Below are 24322 nucleotides of genomic sequence, written 5' to 3'. Positions count from 1 at the left end.
CACAGGAGTTAAATTAGTGATATTTGATAGATGTTGAATGACCGTCTTGGTCTGCATACTTAACCTAACATGCATTTGAGCATCGTGCTAGGAATGAATTCTAGCAGGGGAGAAAGTATTAGATTGAGCAATCAACTTAGATTTTCTTTTGACACTTCCACTTACTAGTTGACTATGTGAATCTAGGTAGATTATTTAATCATTGTGGATCTTGCTTTCCTCATCTCGAAAACAAGGGCGTGGGAGCAGATGCTCTTTGTAGTTCACTTCCAGCCCTGATTTCTTTGTCTGCTGAAATGGCTATTGAAAGATCAGTCCTTTAAAACTCTTTACTTATTTGGGAAAGAAAAATGTCAGTATATCGAAAGCAGAGATGGAGCCTAATGTTAATTCTGGTTGTGCCACTCTTCATTATCTTAAAAAAAAAAAATCAACGCTGGCTCTTCACAGAATTGTTTTGAGGATCAAATGAGATAAGTGAAGTGCCTGGTGTTCTGCTTTCACATCATATAGGCCTATGTTAGTGCTGCTTCTCTTTTCACATTCTCTCCTCACTCCTAGGGTGTGCCTATCATTTAAAGTAGGCTAGGAATAATTACCAGCCCTGTTAAGGCTCAGTGTCAGGTCAACCAGCAGCAAATTCAGGGAATCCCCAGTTAAACCTGGAGAGAGTGCTCAAGAGTGGGTGCCAGCTCAGGAGCCACGAGCAACCCAAGCGAGAAGGTTCCTGCTAGTGATGGCTAACTCTTCCAACTTGCAGCTGCTCCTCCTCTCTTCCCCTTGGCCTCTCCTTTATCTCATCTCATTCTTCCGGCCGCTTCATGCATTTTATCTCTGTGCTCTCATCTGGTGCTCCACCATTGATGTCCTCCATGTTCTCCTGTAGGTCTACCTAGAGGATGACGCAGATCTACCACAAAGCACTTTTTGTGGAAAACTTCTCTTTAAATTATTCTCTTTGGCTTGTATTTTTATTAAAAAGCAAAAGTCACCTGTTCCACTTTTGTTCAGGATTTTCTTATCTCTTAATTCAGAACATTAAGCAAATATGGAGAGAGGAGGCCTTGCTCCATTAATAATATCGTCATTGCATTTCCAAGTGGTAGGATCACTTTTGTGTGTGGATAAATACTTGGAGCCTGTTTTCTTGGTCTCAGGAGCTCAAAGTCTTTTTCCTGCTTATCCCTCTTGTTTCACTTGGAGGCAGGCGAATGTATGCAAATGACGTGGCCCTGAAGAGGGTGACTCGGGCAAAATTGTTCTCTGGTGATTACTTTTTCCTAAGCATTTATGATTCCTAAATGTTGATGTCTAAGAAGATATGCAATAAGGGTGGCACTAAGGGCCAGGAAAGCTTTCTATGGAATAACAAGTGGATATGTATTTCATAAATTGTAAATAGCCATCAATTGTTTAAAACTGGGCTGAGAACTTATGTTGTTCAATTCCTGAAGATGAATGAATTTTAGAGCTATATTGGATCTTAGAAATCATCTAGTCCAGACCCTAACTTACTAGATGAAGAAGCTGGATAGAATAATTAAATAATAATAATATAATAATAATTAGTAATTTTGCTGTGGCCACCTAGTTTGTTAATTACGGGTGCTAGATTTGAATCCAGAGCTCCATATCTGTTTTGGTTCCCCCTTTCCCCTCTATGTCATACTCAACACAAATACACACAAGCTACCATTGTAATGCATGCTTCTTCAAACTGATTTAACAGCAACATTTAGACAGGCTTAGACTGAATAAAATGTATCTACAATGTACATATTGGCAGTCACAGGTAGAAAGGTGTATTAGTAGCTATATAAGAAGTGCTTTTTGTCATGCATGAGGTAGGTGATATTACCCTCATTTCTGATTTGCAGAAACTAGGATTCTGAGAGGTTAAAAGAAAACTAAAGCATGTCAGGGCCAAGACAGGAGCCTCTATCTTTAGATTTTAGGTTCAATGTTCTTCGCACTATTCCACACTAGCTCCCTGTACAAAGGTTTGCTTGTCAGAGACCTCATAAAATTGACCTTCTGGATTTAGTTTTTCTTGATTTATTAAAATTACAATAGAAAAGACTTCTGAAATAAAACTGTCCCTGACAAAATTGTGGATAAAAAAATTGTTTCTCTTTTTTTATGTCCTCTGCCCTATCTCAGCTTGTCCAACCATTTGCCTTCATGGTCCTTTCCCCAGCCTTACCTTGTCCAAGATTCTCATTTGTTCAGTGAGAATCCTATTCCATCAGTGGGTGCTAGTAACATGACCCCCTCATGATTTAATCTCCACTATCATTTTAACCTATCTGGATTATGCATGTAAAAGATGAAACTCTAAAAATCTAAATTCGTGTAGGCTAATACCGTAGAGAGGGACTTCAAATATAGAAAACAAAATGGGAGAGAAAACAGTCAGTGAACTGACAGAACAGGCAGGTTTGGGTGGCTTTATAACAGAGCTTTTCATCATGGGTTAAAATCCATGTGTGTGTTAGGCTGTTCAATAATTGTGGGTGGGGGAGGGCTCCTGGGTGGCTCCGTCGGTTAAGCATCCAACTCTTGATCTCAACTCAGATCTTGATCTCAGGGTCATGAGTTCAAGCCCCACACTGGGCTCCATGCTGGGCATGAAGCCTACTTAAAAAAAATAATAATAATAATAATAATTGTGGGTGGGATAACCTAGAACGGGGAAAAGTAGAACCAGCGGAATATTTAAAAGGCATTAAGACATGTGCTATGGTGAGCACTGTGAATTGTAGTAAGACTACAGACCTGTAGCTCTGAAACAAATAATACATTATATGTTAAAAAAAAAAAAAAGAAAAGATGGTAGGAAGGGAAAAATAAAGGGGGGAAATCGGAGGGGGAGATGAACCATGAAAGACTATGGACTCTGAGAAATAAACTCAGGGTTCTAGAGGGGAGGGAGAAGGGGGGGATGGGTTAGCCTGGTGATGGTATTAATCTCTAGTGATGGGTATTAAAGAGGGCATGTATTGAATGGAGCCCTGGGTGTTATATGCAAACAATGAATCATGTAACTCTACATCAAAAACTAATGATGTAATGTATGGTGATTAACATATAATAAAAAAATAAAACTTAATAAAATAAAAAAATAAATGAAAGGCATTAAGACTGTTGAGGAGAGTGGGTTGTTCTGTTGGCTGAGTAGATGGAAAGGAAAAATGATTTCCAGATACTGCAGCAGGAGACACAGCATCAATATTCAAATATAGAGCAAGGATTTGGGAAAAGGAGAAAAAAATGACTTTATATGCAGTATATATATATAACAGAATTAGTAGCTATATTATATGTAAAATGTGTATCAATTTGTAAAAAAAATGTTAACACAAGTGTAATATAGAGGGAAAAGAATATAAACAGATAATTTACCACAGAAGAAATATATGTAATGAATATATAGCAAAATACCCAGCTTTTCTAAAAACCAATTTGAATAATTGTAAAATACCATTTAACAATGGTATTTCTTAATATACACCACTTCTTAAAATACAAAAAGAAAAAAATCATGATTCTTCAAAGTAATACTTATATATATATTGCTAGTGATAAGGTAAATCATTTAAATGTTTCCGGAAAATAATATGGCAAATGCATAGCAACTATGAAATTTTCCATGCCTTTTTATCTATTAATGACACTTCTAGAAATTAAAAAAAATTTAAAGGGCACCTGGGTGACTCAGTCGGTTAAGCATCTGCCTTCAGCGCAGGTCATGATCCCAGGGTCCTGGGATTGAGCCCCATCTCAGGCTCCCTGCTCAGCGGAGAGACTGCTTCTCTCTCTCCCCCTGCCCCTCCACCCCACTTGTGCTCTCTCTCTCAAGCAAATAAATAAAATCTTAAAATAAATAAATAAATAAATAAATATTTAAAGATAGAAAATACATGAAAGTGTTAATCAAAATATCATTTGAAATGGAGAAATAATCTAAATATCCGTGCACTAAGCAGATGATTAAAGTATACATCCATCCCCCCTCGAAAAAATGTTATGTAGGCTTTTAAAATGCTATTATGAAAATACGTAATATGGAAAGTAATTGTAATAAAATAAGTTAGATAAGTAGAAAATTTTCATTCATCTCTTTACCACTGTGTCAAAATTATACATAGATATAGAAAAGGAGTAGAATGACACTTGACTAAAATAAGATTGATTAATGCTGTTTTTGTTAGTAAATTTTCAGATTTTTCATTGTAATGTTTCGTTCACACTAATTTTTTTGCCCTTAAAATAAGTAAAACACATACTGTGTTACATTGCATTGTATCTTGCGCTGAATATCACTTTTGTGTTTTAATTACATTTTCAACATTCTTTTGTATTTTGGGTCAGTGTTAGGAGCACTAAGCATCTCACTTTGCCTTGGGACTGAGGGAGTTCCCTGGACTTGAGACTTCCAGTGCTTGAGCCAGTAAAATCCCAGACAAACCTGAATGAATTGGTCACCCTAGGTAATAGTGAACATTAAAATTTTCTTTTGTCTTTCTAAACCGAGCATTTTATGCATGGACTAAACAATAGTTGAGACAATAACATCTTTGCTCTTTGCTATTAATAGATTTTGACCGGCATGATATGGTTATTTAGGGTTTTAAATGATTTGTATTTTCTATTTAAATTATCATATTTTAAAATTCGTAACAACAATGCCTCTATTACATACAGAATGCTGTAAGAGAAAACAGCACTCGAAGCGACAAAGGGCATCTCATTCAATGTTTATCTTTGAAAATAGATTTACTGGTGGGCACGGTGGATATTTTGAAGGGAAAAAAACAAACAAAAACAACTTGGGCAAAATTTCCCAGTGGCTGCAGCTGATTCACCACCGAAGTTCTGTGTTGGTCCCCCCCCCCCCCCCCCCCCGGGGATCTTTAAGACCTAGCGTCCCTCCTTGTCTACTCATACCTTTAGTACAACTATGCAAGTTCACTGGGGCACTTTTTCCTCTTAACAGTTAAAAAATAAATCCTACTTGTTTGTTTCCCTCTACTTTTCAACCTCTTCTAAATTTGCATCTTAAAAGTCCCTTGGGAGGAAACTTTTCCAAAAAGAGCCTCTGGAAGAGCAACACATTATTCCGTTCAGGTTTTCTAGTACCAATACGAAGTAAAGCCAATCCAAAAAGTGTGTATGAACACCGATTACTCCAACACACCCTCCCCCCACTGCATGTCTGTCCACAGTGTTTCTCTGTTCATCTCTGCGTGGTTGCAATCTCTTACTACTTCTACCACTGCATTTTTGGAGTATATTCCAAGATTGGATTTTAAAAATGGGCACTACAATACATTTTCAAAGGTGCATCTGATTTGATCAATATTAGAAACTGAGTCACTTTATATTTGAATAAAAGTGAATTTAATAATTAAAGTGGTTTTTTTTTCCCCAGAAGTTAAGTGAATTAGCGTGCTATTTCTATATAAATTAATTGTCACTTTTCAGGGCATGTCAGTTTATTCTCCATCTACTATGTGTACATGTTCATAAGACCTTATAGTATTTAATGAAGAGATCCTTTTTAAGTATTGATAGCCACAAGAAAATTATACCATGTTTGATCTGTGTTAAAGAATCAAAGTCCAAGATCTTTGAATGGAACTTAGAATAAAAATGTAATTAGGTTACGTCCCTGAAGTCTGATATATCTTTAAACAAGACTGCAAATGAAACTTTATTAGAGCTTCAAATGAATTATTTCATTGCCTTTTTTTTAAATTCATTTTCTTCCCCTTCTCTTTCATGTCTGTGTTACTGACACTGCTGCTGTATTTTACCTATCTTTTTCAGGGTGTTTTAATTATTTACTGCTTAACGAGTAGCACAGAGAGGAAGCCTCATTCAGAGGTGCTCTGCAGCTGCAGCGGGTTTTTCTCTTTCAAAGCTTTGCAAGGAGGTCTTATATAGCTGTGCCGATAGCTGCGCCGAGCCTACAGGTCTTTGCCACACTGAATAAACTGTTCTAGAGGCAGTGTTTCCTCTGAGTGGCTTAGACAAGGCACTGCCCTTAGAACATCTCTTCAGAGGTACAAGGGCAAAAGAGGTGCTGGATGAAAGTTGGATGCAGTGTGTTGTTGCACTCGTGCCTTAAGTGGCTCTTCGTATTGAAGAAGTGACACTGTTCCCTCATACTTAGTTTTAAAGCATTCCAAATAGCAGGCCCAGCCAGACTCCCTCCAAATGGTAAATCTAAAAAAAAAAAAAAAACAAAAAAAAAAACAAAAACGAAAAGATAAAAAGACATGAAAAGTTTCTGAATGCCTACGAAATACCAGGCACCCTGCATGGTGCCCCAGCTGTTTTATGTGCTTTGCAACCACAACCTGAGGCTGGCATTATTATTCTTGTTTCAGAGCACTTAAAGAAATGGTGTGAATGGTCCAATTATGTCATGGTGTTCAGGTTCAAAACTTACTCTCTGCCTTTAAAGTCAAACGTTGGACACAGTTTCTAAAAAGGGGTCACTTGAGGGAGTGAGGTCACTTGAGTGGGCTTTGGGTGGGCATTAGGTCTGCCACCTACTTGGTGTGTGGGCCGAGGAAGAGGGCCACCAAGGCTCATTTTCCTCATCTCTAGAATATGGATACTAACACACATATATATAGCAGCTCCCGTTGTGCGAGGCACACAGTGAGCGCTCAGCTAACATTGTTTTTCTCCCTCCATACTCACCTGAAGAGGATATTTTCAGTTTGTTAGGTTTTCGTAATACCCCAAATAGCACATGCTTATTGTCAATCAAAACAACGATGTATTGAGGAAAAGTTAATACTCCCCTCAATCACCTCCATCCTCTGTAAGTTAATCAGTACTGGTACTTTGTTATATATGCTTCCATACATTTCTCTTTGCCCATATCAACAAATACACATAATCAGAATGTGGTTTGTTTAAAATGATGAACAATATATAATTCAAGTAAGAATTACATTATTGATTAAGTCCAGCGCAATATAATTCATTAGTTGATCAGATGTTAATACTGCCGTTATTTCTCCTCAGACTTTTATGCTTGTCAACGCTTTTTACTTAGTATTTTAAGATGAGGTGGCAACCATTAAAGTTAAACAATTTATTATATGAGGGAAATAGTAAACTCTGTAAGCTCTACAATGGCTAGCATTTAGTCCTATTGTTTATGCATTATACAAGTGTTTTGCATTTTTAAAAATTATTCAAGTAATTTTGACACTTATAAACATTTGAGAACAAAGCTGCCTAATCCTTGGAAATTACAAAGCTTAGATAGGAATCAACTATCTGAGTTTTATATTACAGCATAAAGCAGTCGAGCTTGTATACCATTTTCATCAATGACCACAATTCACCTATCTAAAATCACAAACAGCAATAAATATCAATTCCTTCAGAATATTTTAGAAGTGCAGGCAAATCTTCTGGATTTTAAAAATTAACTTACTAGTTGGGTGCTTGGGTGACTTAGTCGGAGTTAAGCGTCCAGCTCTTGATTTCGGCTCAGGTCATGATCTCAGAGTCATGAGATGGAGCCCTGCGTTGAGCCTCTCATCGGGCTTTGTACTGGGCATGGAGCCTGCTTAAGATTCTCCCTCTCCTTCTCCCTGTGCCCCTAACCTTCCCTCTCTAAAAAAGAAAGAAAAAAATTAACTTGCTAGTATTGCCAATATCAGTGATAAACCCTTGGTAAGTTTCTCCCATACCTGTCTTCCTGGTATCCTTTTCATTATCTGGTTTAGTGACCCATATTTTTTAATGGGGATGTGATGGCATTCTTGTAATGTCCATCTGAAATCTTTGTTCAAAATGATAAAGAAACGATTCCATTTTTAGAAATAGCATTTTAAATTTCTTCTAAGTATCCCAAAGTAGCTACTCAAAAGTTATGGGCACATTTTTTTCCTGGTTTATTAGGGATGCTGATGTTGAGTTACAGAACAAAATCTTTGTTTTCCAGCATTCCATTTTTCAGGGGTGTGCAGTGGGTTATAGTCAGAACAAATCCCCTCTGACAAGAGATAAACCCTTGCAAGTGATAGTTTCCACTGGGTAGTGTGACAAGCCCTTAACTATTTCAGCATGTATAGTGCCATTATAATTATCATAATTGAATGTAAAAACCTAAGGATAATATAAATTGTTCATGCAGTTAAACTGAAATGGAAAGCAATGTCTTTTGTTTTTACAAAAGAGTGATAACATTTTTCTCTTTTTGCTACTGTTCAATATTGCTCCTAGCAGATTTTATGTCTATGTTGTATGGAATAGTAACTTAATGCCAAAGATGTCCAGTAGCTCCAGATTAAAATGTAATATAACATACATAAAGCTTATTGTTCCTTTAGGTTGTTGTTTTAAGCTAAAGTGGAATATTTCCCTAAATTCCTCGACAAATGTGCACAATTTACAACTAAATATGCTTAAGACTTATACCAGTGCTGCTGAAGAAATAGGCCTTATGGACCTGTCAAATTATTTTCATGCAGTTGTTTCTGGAGCATTATTTTTACTGGCAAATGTACAAGTTGATAGAAAAAGGAAATAATTAGCTACTTTCAGAATTGCTGAGGCATGGAACTAAAGGAGGCCAGTCTGTGCATCTTAGAGATTGTGACATTTTAAATTACCTGAATAATACCGGGAGCCATCTTTGGACATAATTAACACCTTGCCTAATTACTGTCTGGTCTAGAGAGAGTCACTATTTATGAAATATTATTTTATTCAAACTTGCTTTCACCCTTGTTACACTGCAAAGTTTAGATTTGTGTGCTGTTTTCTTAAGTGGAGCAACTTCTTCTTTTTTTTTTTTCTTTTTTCTTTTTTCTTTTCCCTCCCCCTTCAAGTAATCAATGCACTGCTGAATGAGTTCATTTTAATGCACTCAATCATGCCTCTAATGTTCGTAGCTTACGGGCGCAAGCATCAGTAATGCAGGAATGTTATATGGCTTTAGTTTGGGCCATTTCATAAAATATTCATGGAATCAAAAATGTGCATCAAAATAGCGGCTGGGAGAATTACATTTATGTTCCTGCTTTTATGGCAGCTTCACATTTAAACCCATTTGTGTTAATATCTAGTCAATCTTCCTACTTTAAAAAAAAAAACTAAAATGGGAGAGATCATATACATTCTCTTTTGCTTAATATTTGTTCTAGACATCTGCTGTGATACAACAAATATCTATAAACTTTCAGAGATGTTGTGCAGGGAAGAGGGGCAAGCGACAATTTGGATAATACCCAAATATATAAAATCTTATTTTCTCTACAGAGCTTTGTCTTAACATCCTACCAAGCATTTTGCAGTTTACCACATTGTTTGGGTTTTGTTTGTATTTTTTAAATAAATGGATGGATTTCTTGTATGTGTGGGCTTTAGGTAAAGTGAATCTCCTTTGTAATAGTTTTATTTTGAGAGTGTTCTTTCCTTTAGGTGAAAAACTATAAATGTGTACCAACCTACCTATTGTTTATGTAGATGTCATGTAATTGTTTTTAAGACAAACAAACAAAAACCCAAAACTGAGTCTTAGGATACTTCCATCCATACCTGGACACTTGTTTTACACACTTGTTTGGTGTATCTCCTGAGTGTTTTCTGATAGTACCTCATATTATTGAGTGAACTGATTACTGATGGTATTGGTGGAGGGCCGTCTCGATTCCCTCCCATGAAACATTTTGGCTCCATTTTCTTCCTTGATTCACTTGAAATATTAGTGAAGTCTCTGGAATTTTGCTTAGCATAAAACCATGCATTCCAGGCACTTAGCTGAGCCCTAGTTGTCTTCTTTATGGAGGTTACTCCTGCGATCTTTATTATGCATAGTGATGATGACGATTTGCTTGTAATTCCTGCTGCCATATGAGAAAGCTCACATGCCCCTGGAGACCTTTCCCATGGATGAATATTCCTGAGGGCTTCTCTTTTCTCTCTTGTTTTCAGTGAACTTTTATTTTTGTGGTACCTTGGTGTAACCCTTCTTCTCTCTGCCCTCTTCTTCAATGGAAAATAATGTTACCACTTGATAATTCCAGAGAAGGACAGTTGTCTAGATGCTTGTCCTTCCATAAGATTGGTTGTAGGATCTGGAAATCTCACCCAGTTCTGATATTTTAAAGTTTCTTTGGTAAAAAAGGGTAGACTATATATGAACACTTTGAAGAAGTTACAAAGGGATGCTATGAACCAAAAAACTGGCTCATGATCTTCATTAATTTTTACATTTAGTTTTGTCAAAATGACCACTATAATCATGGCCTTTTAGAATATTTCTCTCAGGTATATTAAATTTAAACTTTTTCAGATAAAACAGGATGCATTATGTCTTAGTAAATATCTAGTCTTATTATTATTATCAGTCTTTACCCAGAAAGTAAGAAAATCTTTGAAATCCTACTCACAGTTGAAAATATAAATTAAATGGAAATCATTCCATTGTTAATCATGCTTAAAGGGAAATACTTGCATATTTAAATTACTATGCTCCCTTCATAGTATAGACTATATTTTAATATTCTAAAATCAAATATACCATATTATAATATGTGCTTTCAAATTCTGACCAGCCTTTAGAAAGTGTAGCCAAGTCATTTGTGTGCTCATGATCATTTGGATCAAAACCTTGCTGGCTTATTTGCTGGTCTGCTTGCCACCAAATAACTTTAGAAATGCATCTTTACATCTGAGAAGGACTGGAAAACTCTACTGTCATCTCTGTTTAGGCACCTCGGTTTAAAATAGAATTCCCAGTGGCCTCATCTGTGGCAATGTGGTTAAGGAAGGGGAAGTGAATCCATGAATAGCTAGATGTGGCCACAGCTGACTAAGTCTGGGGCAACCTAGGGATTCTAGGAGCCCCATGGATGTCACCACATGGTTTATGGGAAAATAGGGAATTTAGATGCAGGATGCATAGCTGGTTATACATCAGACTCCTTCAGAAAGACCAATCAGGAACACATCAGGGGCTAGTATCTGTGCTTTGATGTTAGAAATTGCCTGCAATTACCTGAATAAGAGTTATAGAACTGGAAGAGTCTAGAAATCATATAGCTCTAACATTGTTTTTAACTTGAGAAATTTATGTCCGGAGAATGTAACTTACTCCACCCTAGGTCCTGACGCTTGGTTTGTTGACTAGCGTCTGGGGTGGTGGAACCAAGAGACATGGGTTTAAATCCTAAACATCACTCTTTAGCTATTTGAGTCATTTAACCTTTGTGAGCCTCAATTTCCTTGTTAGTGTAAAAGTAATGATCATATATACTTTATCAGTTTTTGGAGGGTTAAGTAAAATAACATATGGGGGAAAAACCTTCCGTCTTGACGAGCACCCAGTAGGCCTTCAGGAAAGCGCAGTGACCTGTTCTCTTTCACCCGAGCATCTTACACCAGGCTCCTTCCTCCTGAGAAACATTAAGTTTACTTTTCTGAGAGCTGAACCTTGGCCAGTAATCATGAGCTAAGTAAGACACTGATATGAGCCCTCAAAAGTTTAGTAAAAATCAAACTTAACCACATTCCAAGGTTGCCTGCCATAATAACCAACTGAAACCAATTTCTGCCAAACCCCCTGTACTTCATTTCTCCTTAGACAGCCTGTCCAAGATGCTGAGTAGTGCCCACAACACAGAGGGGAGTCTGGCTGTTAGGTTAGGGAATACAAAGACATAATCCCCACTTTTTCTCCACTCTTCCTCACCTTCACCCCTTTCTCCATTTCCTCCACCTCTCCTTTCCCTACTTTCTACCCTTCCTTCCCTCCCGCTGCCTCTTCTTTCTGCTCCTGAGTAGATCAGATCTTGGACATGGCCATCAGTTCTCATAATACTATTTACATTTCTGCCTATTTGCATCTCATTGTAATTAGCTGGGTTATCCAGAGCTTCACCTCCTGGCTCTCCTCCTGGAATTGTAAGTGAATCTGTTATTTTATAACACACCTTTGGACCCTCTTTCCATCTGGCTATTGTGTGTAACCACAGATGCCATTAAGTCCTTCCTAGTCTCCTTACAGTCCCAATTCTTTTTTTCTGGAACTATCTAGTTTACTCAGAGTTCCCTGTATCTATCTTTCCCTATTCACATGGCCAAAGAGAAATATGTACCTGTACTTTATGAGTAGATAGATGCTGGATGGGAAAAAAAAAAAGAACTCTGGTATACATCTTTCTAGGAATACAGAGCTATACTTTACAGGCAGAAATATAGTTAACAGAGGAAACATAACACACATATATGTCAGTGTTCCATTTGAGTTTTTTAAAAAAATGAGGGTCATGGGTATTTGGAGAAAGGTGTTTCTGGTGAAAGGTGCTACAGGAGAGAGATGAGAAAGTATGCCTGCTGTTGTGGGAAGTAAGAGAAAAATTGTGAGTTAAAATGGGAAGATAGAACAGTGAACTTCAACCTTGAGCATTTGCATCAAAATGAAAAAGGATTGGGCATTATTTTTAAAATAGCTTCTATCATATATTTTTATTACAAAATAAACATACTTTGATGATAGAAACATTAGAAAATGCCAGTAATCAGAAAGGAAAAGGAAACCATCAGTCACCCATGTAACACTGATAATGCTTTGTAAATGTTTTCTGATGTTGTCCAATATTTTCACTTATCACAAACACCTGTCCACGTAAAGAAATATTCTTCTATAGTATCATATTTATGGCTCTGTAGTCTTGTATCATGTGAAAATTTCATAACACAAGTTTCTGAGTGTCTCTGTTGTACACATTCCCCTCTCTGTGTGTGTCCTGGTGAATATGCCTTCCTTCTGCATGGTGCAACAAGGGCTCGGACTGGCCATACCTCTACTCAGTGTTTTTACAGATCATTAGCTTATTGTCCACCTCTGTTTATTGTATTTCTTTGTGAATGCTATTCTTATTTATGTGTATATGCTTTAATACTCCAGTACTAATTTTGATGGCAAATTCAGGGTGAAAATAGGGGGAAATTATATGTAAGAGTCATGGCAGGGGCTGCCATACCCTATATTATCTAACCTGTGATATCTAATGAAACCTATTTGAGAAAATATATTGAGCCTGATTAAGACTTGCATTGGTTAATTTAATCAGCCATGGCAATAGTGCTATAAAGACTCAACTACATTTTTTGCGGAAAGCATAATTTATGCTTAGAGAATTCTGTGTTCAGGTACTGAACATGCATTGATCCATTTCTCACCATAACACCTTGAATACTGTACACTATCATCTTATTCTGTAAAAGAATTAAACTCCTGCGCAGAAAAGATAGTAAGTAGCCTAAGGCTAAACAACGGAAAAGGTAAAGCTGGGTTAGGAACCCAAGGTGTCTGCTTGGAGCCGGCACTCACTCTTAACCACTACTGTTGGAATGCCTACATACAAGCGTCTTCCCAGTTAATTTCAATGTAGGTAACTCCCAATACCGGGAAAGCGTGTTTACACTACCAGATATGGTGAGGATTTTCACAAGGCAATTCACACGTAAAATACAGTCCACAGTGTGGAACTGCAAACTCCTTTTCCAGAAATGTGCTTGCTTTTATTTCAAGGAGTGAAATGACTGAAAGCTAATTTGGAGTTTTGGCTTTGAGAAGATCTATCTTGAACTGTATTATAAAATATAATCCAGAAAGGCAGCCAAGTTGTATTTTAATTATTAAAAATGAAACAGAGTATACAAATGCCTGTATAATAATTGAATTTGAAATTTGTAACAGACGCATCCTTTCTCAGGGTACCTGAATTCTTCTTGGGATCGAAACATATGCTGTCTGTTGAAAAGCAGCGTAGGATAGTAGTTGAGAGCGTGGGTTCTGGACTCAGACTGCCTGGATATACAAACCCACTAGTCGTGCAATCATGGGCAAAATTCTTAACCTCACTTTCTCTTCTGTAAAATGGAATCATAACAATCCCATTTCACAATAGTATTTTGAAGATTAAATGAGAAATTCATATAAAGCTTGTAGCACATGAATTTGCCTATGTAATGTCAAATAAAGGTTAGCTAACAGGAGTGCTATTCGTAATTATTATTGGGTTTTCACACCATTTCTAAATATGTGTAATCCTAGCCAATTTCTACTTGCCAAGATACATCCGTCCAGCAGGTGTTCATCCAAAATCATTGCTGAGTCTGAGGTTCAAATTGAGATCACTCCTCTCCCAGCTTAAATCCTCTTCATCCTTAGAAATTCTTGACTGTATTCCATGGTTTCCACCCCCCTTTAATAGTAAAACATAAGATATATACCAAATTTTTGAAAATATGTTCTGGCTTGTGGTTTATATTTATGAATGGCTTTTATTCTTCAGGTCAGCTTCTGGAAGCTGCTGAGCATTATGAAGCATTCCATCAATTGACGCAAGGGCGGGTATGGAAGGATGAGACAGGCCGCTTTCTCAACTTGTTGGCCTGTGAGAGTCTCCTGAGAACTTACAGATTACTCTCAGACAAAATGCTGGAAAATAAAGAATACAAACAGGCCATCAGAATTCTAATAAAAGCTTCTGAAATAGCCAAAGAAGGTGGGTGGAAAAGAACACTCTCACATTGCTTCCTTTAATGGGCAGACACTGCTTCTCCCAAGAGTGAAGTAAAAACCGTCAAGTGTTTGGGTGATTATTTCCTATGAAATGCAAAGACAAATGCCATCAATATACTTTCAAATTTCACTGTAGAATAGAGGTGCCTTAGTGCTGACAACAAGAAATCCATTAATTTCCTGAAAGCTTTATCTCCAAAATTACAACCCTCTGGGAGTAGTGTTATAAAACAGTGAACCTATAATGAGAAGGTAAGGTCATTTGCAAAAGTTAAGGGTGTGTGTGTGTGTGTGTGTGTGTGCGCGTGTGCGTGCATGTGTGTGTGTGTGTGTGTGTGTGTGTGTTTGAGGGCATGTATTTCTTTCAATCTGAGAGACCTTTCATTGTTTGTAAATTCCCTATTGTCAGGTAATAGGGAAGATAATGATAAATATTTAGTTAGGAGTAACAGGAAAATAGAACTCTGCTATATTTGGGACTCTTGCTTGTCAAGGTGTGGCCTTATGCACTGGCAGCATCAGCATCACTAGAAGCTCATAAGAAAAGCAGTACCTCTGAAACAAATAATACATTATATATTTAAAAAAAAAAGAAGAAGATAGCAGGAAGGGAAAAATGAAGGGGGCGGAAATCAGAGGGGGAGATGAACCATGAGAGACGATGGACTCTGAGAAACAAACTGAGGGTTCTAGAGGGGAGGGGGTGGGGGGATGGGTTAGCCTGCTGATGGGTATTAAAGAGGGCACATTCTGCATGGAGCACTGGGTGTTATATACAAACAATGAATCATGGAACACTACATCAAAAACTAATGATGTATGGTGATTAACATAACATAATAAAGTTTAAAAAATAAATAAATAAATAAATAAATAAATAAATAAATAAATAAAAGAAAAGCAGCATCTCAGGCTCCACCTCAGACCTACTTACTGCCTCGGAATCTGCAGGTTAGCAAGTTCCCCTGGTGATTCGTACGCACACGTACAGCAGTAAAAATGCTTTCATGAGAGCGGACCGTATCCTGAATATTCTATATCATTTGTATATGTATAAAATATAAAGAAAAAATTTGGAGCATATACTCATAAGCTTTTACTTTGTGAAATGCAAAGATATTTTATTACCATAATTTATCAATAGAGTTGACTTTTCATGAAGGAGAAAAAGAAGCTATGCTCCTTAAAGTGTATTAGCTCAAGGGTATACTTAATTGATTGGTTTATCAAGTAACATATAGTTTACTTGGAATTAAGCAGGACTGAATTTCTGGCTGTGATTTTAATTTTCTAAAGAGTAAAAGTAAACATCTTAGCTTATTCTCTCCGTTACTTCTTTTTAGTGATATTATAATAGTCATAAGAAGTCACCCTCATTGAAAGATGTATCCCATTGAATGAACTGCTTTTGAATGACAGGTGATCTAGTACTTTCCCCAAAGGGGTAAACACTGACATAAATAGTTAGCTCTTAGATCAATTTCAGCAACTAACTTTAGTCACATGGAAAGCTATGTGGAATTTCCATGGAAAGTAATGTATCAATTAGGAAAAGGTATTTTGCTTTAGGTTCACATTTGCTAAATTGTAAGTTAGTTTACAAAGAAAGGAAGGCTCCGAAGATCTCTTCACATAGTTGGAGCCTGCCAGGCAGTCTCCTTTTAAAAGGATCTCTTACTTTTCAAAGGACAGATGAGGAGAACAGGAGAAATCTTATGCTATAATAATTTTTTAAATATCTTTTAAAACTGATAAATATTTGCCCCTGTATTTCCCATATAACAAAGTAGGTAGGTTAAGGGATTGCACAGTATCTTACAAGAGCTCTGACAACAGCAGAATGCCCTGGGATAAGGCATTTCTTCTTGCTATTACGTCCTACTTTGGTTAAGGAGCCTGAAGCAGCAAACTGATGATTGTCTGCCTTATAAGGCATGCCTCCTACGTTGATTTGCATAATATTTAAGGAATCCTGACACCCACTGTGGGCCAACTCCTTTACTTGGGCACCTTGGTATAACGCACAAGGATAACCCTGACCGTGCAGTGGTCTCATGATTCTATTATTCTATTATTTTCATTTTTCAGCCATTCATTGGTCTTTAGTGTATTCACAAAGTTATACAACCAAAACACTAATGCCAAACTCACTAGAAGTCACTCCTCATATTTGACTTTCCCTCTCTCATAATAACCATTAAGCTACCTTCTGTCTCTATGGATTTAACTATTCTGGAAAGTTCATATAAATGGAATCATATAATGTGTGTCCTTTGTGTCCAGCTACTTTCACTTAGCATAATGTTTTCAAGTTTCATCCATCTTGTAGCACATATTACTACTACATTCCTTTTTATGGCTGAATAATATTCCATTGTATGGTTATGTCCTATTTTCTTTATCCATTCATCGCCTGATGAACATTTATGTTGTTCCCACCCTTTGTCAACATTTGTGTACAAGTTTTCAAGCCTTTTGTCTCCAGACCTAGAAGTGGAGGTTGCTGGGCCATCGGATAACTCTATGTTTAACTTAAGGAGGCGACGACCCAGAGTTTTCCAAAGTAGCTGTCCCATTTTACATTCTTCCCAGCAATGTGTAAAGGTTTCGATTCATCCATAAACTTCCTCACCAGCACTTGTTGCTGTCCTTCTTTTTGCTTATAGCCGTCTTTGTAGGTCTAAAATGATACTTCACTGTGGATTTAATTTACATTTCCCTGCTAGCTAATGATGTTGAGCATCTTTTTGTGGGCTTAGAGGTCATTTGTATATCTTCTCTGTAGAAATGTCTATTCAGATTCTTTGCCCATTTTCAAGTGGGTTGTCAATTTATTACTGAATTGTTTTAAGTATCCTTTATATATTCTAAGTGCAAGTCCTTCATCAGAGATACGACTTGCAAATAATGGGTTTTCTTTTCACTTTCCATTGAAGCACAAGTTCTTTATTTCGGTGAAGTCCAAAATAATTTATTTTTTGTTTTGTTGTTTGTGTTTTTGGTATTATAACTAAGAAGGCTGCCACAAATCCAAGGTCTTGAAGATTTACTCCTACATTTGATTCTAAGTGTTTTGTACAATTTTAATGCCTATATTTAGGCCTATAGCCTATTTTTAAGTGTGTGTGTGAAGGGGGTATGAGGAAGGTCCAACTTCCTGTTTTCCATGTGGCTATCCAGTTGTCCCACTACTATTTGTTGTACACACTATTCTTTTCCAACAATTTGTCTTAGGACCCTCATCAAAAATTAATTGCCCATAAATGTTCTCTGGACTTTTAAGTCTATTGTGGCGATCTATGTATCTGTCCTTATTCCACTACTACATATTCTTGATTACTGTAGTTGTGTAGTAAGTTTTGAAACTGGGAAATGTGAGTCTTCCAATATTCTTTTTCAAGATTGCTTTGGTTATTCTGCATCACTTGCATTTCCACATGAATTTTAGGATTAGCTTGCATATTTCTGCAGAAAGGACAGATGGAATTTTCATAGGGATTGAATTGAAACTGTCAAGCAATTGGGAAAATACTGCTATTTTAACACTCAGTCTTCCAGTCCATGATTATGGGTTATCTGTCCATTTATTACATATTTCGTTTCTTTCAATGATATTTTGAATTTTTTAGTGTATACAACTTGCCTTTTTGTTAAATTTATTTCTAATGTTTTTTTCTGATACTTTTAGAAATGGATTTTTTTCTTTCATTTTCAGATTTTTCATTGCTTGGAGGTAGAAATAAAATTAACTTTTGTATGTTGATCTTCTATCCCGCTAAACTTGTTTATTAGCCTTAATGTTTTTTTATGGATTCCCTAAGATTTTTCCATATATAATATTATGTTATCTGCAAATAGAGCTTTACTTCCTCCTTTCTGATCTTGATGCTGAAGGGTGACAGAACATACAACTCTAAAAACCACTTTGGCATAAGAAGCATTTGAGCTAAAATCACTTGAAAAACAACAGAGGTACAAGAAGGGTATGTAATCTCCCCTTTTCCTCCTGAAAATGGGAGATTAAAAACTGCCATGTGAAAGATGCCCTCCCTGTACCACAAGAAAAGAAATATTCTTCTATGAGGAGTCAGAGCCAAGAGAATTCTATACAAACAGACTTTGTTAAAATAATCCTTATTTTCCTTTAGCCTCCCTGCATTGCTTAGTTACTTTTCCACAGTTGCCTCCCTTTGTTCAACCCAATACTAAAAGCATGTAGATTTTGCAATTTCTTTGGCTCTTCATTCCTTATGAAGGCTCCCATGTCACCTAAAACTTATGTAAATTTGTGTGTTTTTTCTCCTATTAATTTGTCTTATGTCAATTTAATTCTCAGGCCCAGCCAAAAAACCCGTAGAGGTTAGAGTTTGCCTCCCTTACAATGCCTGTTTTTTTCTTGACTAATTGCACTGGCTAGAACTTCCAGCACAGTGTTAAATAGAATTGGTTCCGGAGTACATCTTTGTCTTCTTCCTGAGCTTAGGGTGAAAGCTCTCAGTCTTTTGCCATTAAGAATGATGTCAGCTGTGGGGTTTTTATTGGTACTCCTTAACATTATTAAGTTCCCTTCTATTCTAAGTTTGTTGAAGATTTTTATCATGCAAAGGGATTGGATTTTGTCAAATGCTTTTTCTGCATCTATTAAGATGATCATTTTATCCTTTCTGTTAATATGGCATATTACTTTGATTGATTTCCATATGTTGAACTAATCTTGCATTCCTGAGATAAATCCCATTTGATCATGGTACATAATCCTTTTTATATGTTGCTGGATTCACTTTGTTAATATTTTGTGGAGGCTTTTATTATCTATATTCATAAGGGATATTGGTTTGTAGTTTTCTTATGATGTCTTTATCTGGTTTAATGTCAAAATAATACTGGCTTCATAGAATGATTTGGGAAGTGTTTTCTCTTAAGTTTTGGAAGAGTTTGTGAAAAACTGATGTTGGTTATTCTTTAAATATTTGGTAGAATTGACCAGTGAGGCCCTCTGGGCCTGGGATTTTCTATGTGGAAAAGAGTTTGATTACTAATTCAATTTCTTTACTTACGGATTTATTCTGATTTTCTGTTTCTTCTTGAGTCAATTTTGGTAGTTTATACCTTTCTAGTAATCTGTCTATTTCATCTAGTTTATCTAATTTGTTGGTATGTAATTGTCCATAATATTCCCTTATAACCCTTTTTATTTCTCTAAGGTCTATAGTGATCTTCCCTTTTTTCATTCCTGAATTAAGTAACTTGAGACATCTCTCTTTTTTCCTTATTCAGTCTAGCTTAAAGGTTTGTCAATTTTGTTGACCTTTTCAATGAAACAATTTTTAGTTTTGCTGATTTTCTCTGTTGTTTTTCTGTTTTCTATTTCATTTATTTTCACTTTAGTCTTTATTATTTTCTTCCTTCTGTTTGCTTTGGGTTTGGTTAGTTCTTTTTCTAGTTTTAGAAGATGAAAAGATGTTCCTTATTTTTTAAAACAGGTATTTATAGCTATACATATCCCTTTATGCACTACTATAGCTGGATCCCATTAGTTTTCATTGTTGTTTTTGTTTGTTGTTGTTTTCATTTATTTCTAAGTATTTTCCTGTTTATTACCTTCTGAGTTCTTCTTTGACCCACTAGTTATTTAGGAGTGTGTTTTATTTCCACATACTTGTGAGTCTCCCATATGTTTTGTTATCAATTCCCAATTTCGTTCTCTTGTGAATACCAAGTTCTCAGTTGGATCTACTACCCTGACCACAGTACTTAATATTGAAACCTGCTTTTTTCTCTTTACCCCCGATTTAGCACTCTCGATTCCCCTTGCCCTGCTGTATTTTTTTTCTCCCAGAGTACTTATCACCATACAATTTACCACAAAATTTATTATGTTTATTATTTATTTTGTATCTCTTTCTGTCCCTTTCCTCTAAAATGTAAGCTCTCCAAGGACAGAAAATGTTTCTGGTTAATTTACTGGTGTATTCCAAGTGCTTAGAGCGGTGCCTGACACAGAATAGGTCCTCAGTAAATATTCAGTGAATAGATGAATTAGTGAATATATGTTAGCCAAATAACAAATGGAAGTTTTAAGACACATTTTAATGAAACTTTTGAGTTACTCCCAAACACATTGTCTCTATCCATTAGACCTCTGTGATGACCCCCTCTTTAGATTCTCTACAGACTTAACAGTATAAGAATGGACAATGTAGGTCTTGACAATAGAACATCATATTTCCTTTAACATAACATGAATGATTATTGAATCATTAAAGCCAATACTAATTTAACCCACCCAAATAAACTACACAATAATATAAATAGTATTTTGCCCTTTTTTCCTTTGGTATATATATGTCATTAATAATGCTGACATTTCCCTCCATAATTTTATGCTTTTACTTTATCTTAATTTTGTTTCAATTAGTAAGCAGGAAGAGTTCTCATGCTTAAATCCTATTTTAAAACTAATATTTAGTGTGACTCAACTGTTTCAATTAGCTGCCTCAAAATCTATCAACAAGGGTCGATTTTTCTTTTCTTTGCTAGGCTGCCCTTTACATAAAATTGGATGCAAATGGTGATATTATATCAGCACATGCCACTGTTAGTACTTTAACACAGTTACAACATTTAATAGAGCAAGTACAACTTATAAATAATCAACTTTTAAATATCCAAGAGGCAACTTCCCCTCATAACCTCTCCCTCCTACCCCATCCTTCCCTTTCCTAGGTCCATCCTTATCCTTAGCACTTATAAACCTATAGCAGATAAGAAGTTAAGGCCCAGATAAACTGTAAGAGTTAAAAATCCCCAGGCTGGATCAATGGCACCATCAACTCTGCTGAAGTGGGATCTTGAGGCTATAATTCTCTGCAATAATGAAATTGCTTGAGAATAATAATAACAACACTGTCACTGGCATTTGCCATCCTGTTTTCTTGTAGTCTTTCAGTTGAGCCACCGCTTCACAAGTAGTAATTCAGTGAGTGGTGAGAGTGAATATAGTATGGAGAATTGTTAGCTCCTGCTGAAATCCATCATGGCTGGAATACAGAGTTCAGAAATCTAAAGGGGAGGTGGGGGGTGGATCTGCCAGCATTTGTATTACCCAGGAGTTAGGTAACATTAAAAGCCAAAGAGTAGAAAAAGGATAGTATTCTTTTTTAAAAATGAGAAACTAATGGTTCTGGTAAGTCTGTTGATTTATATATTTAGTATATAAATGTAAAATATTTTGTATTTATTAGATGGTATGATATATGTCTTACTGAAGCACGTTACACAACTACACATACTGCTTTGGAAAGAAGATTTTGATAATTCCTGGAATAAAACAAATTCACAGAAATTAGAAAGGCTACAATTCCTTTGAAAAGATGATGAAAAGCATTACCAGTCAGTAGCAAAGAAAAAATGTGTTTGGATTTCAAAATACCCATGGAATGTTTTACCAAGAAGGCAAGCTGTCAGTCATTTTCATCCCAGGTTTTAACCAATAGCTTTTAAATTGAACCTAATCAAAACAATAATTCCTTAATTTGCTAATTATCTGCGCTGTTAGACTTAACTGAATGTCAATTTCTCTGTGTATATGTGTTTGTGCACCATGTAAAGCTGATGCCCTTTACCAATTATTTCATGTCTGTAGTAGCAGCTATGCTGGATGACTATGAGTCTTTACATGGTGGACCAGTATAGAAATTATATACGAATGTCAAAATGATAATACTGAGCTGTGTATGTAGAAGAAAACTCCTCTTACTTACATGGCTAATGCACTATAGTCTAACATTTGTGAGTCGGCCTCCAACATCAGCCTTTTAAAATCAGTACACAGTGAGGTTTCAGGGATTGTTCATAAGTCTGTACACTCTGTTACAACTTTCTCCTGTCTTAAAAAGCAAAAATTCTGCTTATTGTCATAAATCAGTTTCTTTAATGCCATGACAATTTTTCTACTTTTTCAACTTTAGGAAGTGACAAAAAGATGGAAGGAGAAGCTTCCTATTACTTGGGCTTAGCACACCTAGCTGCTGGAGAGTATGAAACAGCATTAACAGTACGTTGAAGTAAACTTCTAATCATTGCCATTTTTAATTTTTACTTTATTGTATTTATTTTACTTTATTGTATGTTGTTATAAAACCAACAGAAATGGGTGGTCCTCTACCTTTATATAGAGACTAAAGCAGAATAACTGTTCTAGAAGCAGAAAAAAATTGGTTTTATTGCTTATAGTAGGCAGTATATAATCAATTACCATGAAGTGCTTTAGGATACATGAAAGTTAAATATATGGAGTAATGTGACCCTCTACACTCACTCCCATATCATTGAGGATGAGAGGATATGGGTTTAAATGATGGCAAACAGTAAATAGTAAAAAAAAAGAAAAGAAAAGAAAAACAACCAAATTACAGTAAACATGATTTGGGAAATTTTGCTTGGAAAAGACTGTGGTTATTAAGCAGTCAGGTGAATTGCATTGTTATGGACTTTTGTGGGGGGAGGCAGCAAAGATGGAGAGCACTGTTAGTTCCAGTCTGAGAAGTAGCCTGCTTCATGATAAAAATCAGTGTGTGCCTATTTTATGACCAGAGTTCATGTGTTTGGCTAAAAAACAAACAAAAATATGTCAAGAGCTATTTTTTTCTGTATTATAACAGAAATCATTTTTTCTTTCATTTTTCTCTTAGCTCTAATATATTTCAAGTGTAGCTTCCTATTTCATTTCACATATATCTCTTGTAATCATTTTATCTGTATACAGTATTGGTTTTATCTTCAGTTTTGAGGATTTCTGATTTGCTGTTTTGGTCAGTCACACCAAGGAGGATTCTTGTACTTGGGCTAGATATTTTTCTCTGTCACCCTTAAAATTGGGGGGGCGCCTGGGTGGCTCAGTTGGTTAAGCATCTGCCTTTGGCTCAGGTCATGATCCCAGGGTTCTGGGATTGAGCCCCACGTCGGGCTCCCTGCTCGGCGGGAAGCCTGCTTCTCCCTCTCCCTCTGCCTGCAGCTGCCCCTGTTTGTGCTCTTTCTGTCTCTGTGTCAAATGAATAAAATCTTTAAAAAAAATTGAGTCATCGTGGGAAACAGACTATTCTAGATGACTCTTCTGCTTAATAGTTTTTGGTTAATGACATACATTCAGCAATGTTGTGTTCTAGGGAACACAGAAGTCAGCACTTCCCTTTAGGAGCTAATTTAATGAGAATGGCCAACTTGAGAACATAACTATAATTCAAAGCAGGATGAACAGGGGTTTTCTGAGTCCGGAGGTAAGAGTGGTTGATTCCAACACTGAAGATCAGGGAGGTTGCATGGAGAGCTTTTGAAGAGCAGGATTTCTACAGACAGAAATTGTGGGAGTCAAGAATGATAGGACATTAGACACAGACACACACACACACACACACACACTCAACATGAACATACTCAGTATGTTTGGGAAGCAATGAATTGTCAAGTGCAGGTATGAAATCAAGATGGAAAATTAGGTGAAAACTAGCTCATGAATTCTCTCTCTCTCTCTCTCTCCCTTTCTCTCTCTCTCTCTCTCCTGAGCAATGCAAACACACGGCAAAATAAATTCAAGCAATACAATAGAGTTAACATTGAAAAATACACCTTCCCTCCACCCTGGTATTCAGTCTCATTGTTCTTTTCTCAAAGGCAAATGCAGTTACAAGTTTCAGGTTTATCCCTCCAAAAATATTCATATGTATATAGCATATAAGTGCATATACATATGTGTTC

The 24322-nt window shown here is 36.3% G+C and overlaps 1 protein-coding gene across 2 annotated transcripts in view; it reads left to right on the top strand.

The window, feature by feature from the left end:
• The window catches only part of TTC29 (tetratricopeptide repeat domain 29), a 253933-nt gene that overhangs the window by 71765 nt on the left and 157846 nt on the right, over positions 1 to 24322 (top strand). For both annotated transcript variants that reach the window (XR_003520533.1, XM_027597408.2), the window contains exons 7-8: positions 14337 to 14549; positions 22537 to 22622. Coding sequence is in view for 1 of the 2 variants with exons in the window: in XM_027597408.2 (XP_027453209.1) it covers positions 14337 to 14549; positions 22537 to 22622 (299 nt within the window). In the remaining variant the exon portion in view is untranslated. The remainder of the gene's footprint in view (positions 1 to 14336; positions 14550 to 22536; positions 22623 to 24322) is intronic.

Source organism: Zalophus californianus, chromosome 2 (genome assembly GCF_009762305.2).
Source record: "Zalophus californianus isolate mZalCal1 chromosome 2, mZalCal1.pri.v2, whole genome shotgun sequence".
Classification (NCBI taxonomy): domain Eukaryota; kingdom Metazoa; phylum Chordata; class Mammalia; order Carnivora; family Otariidae; genus Zalophus; species Zalophus californianus.
Note: the sequence above shows the minus strand (reverse complement) of the source record. Positions and strands in the feature narration are given on the sequence as shown.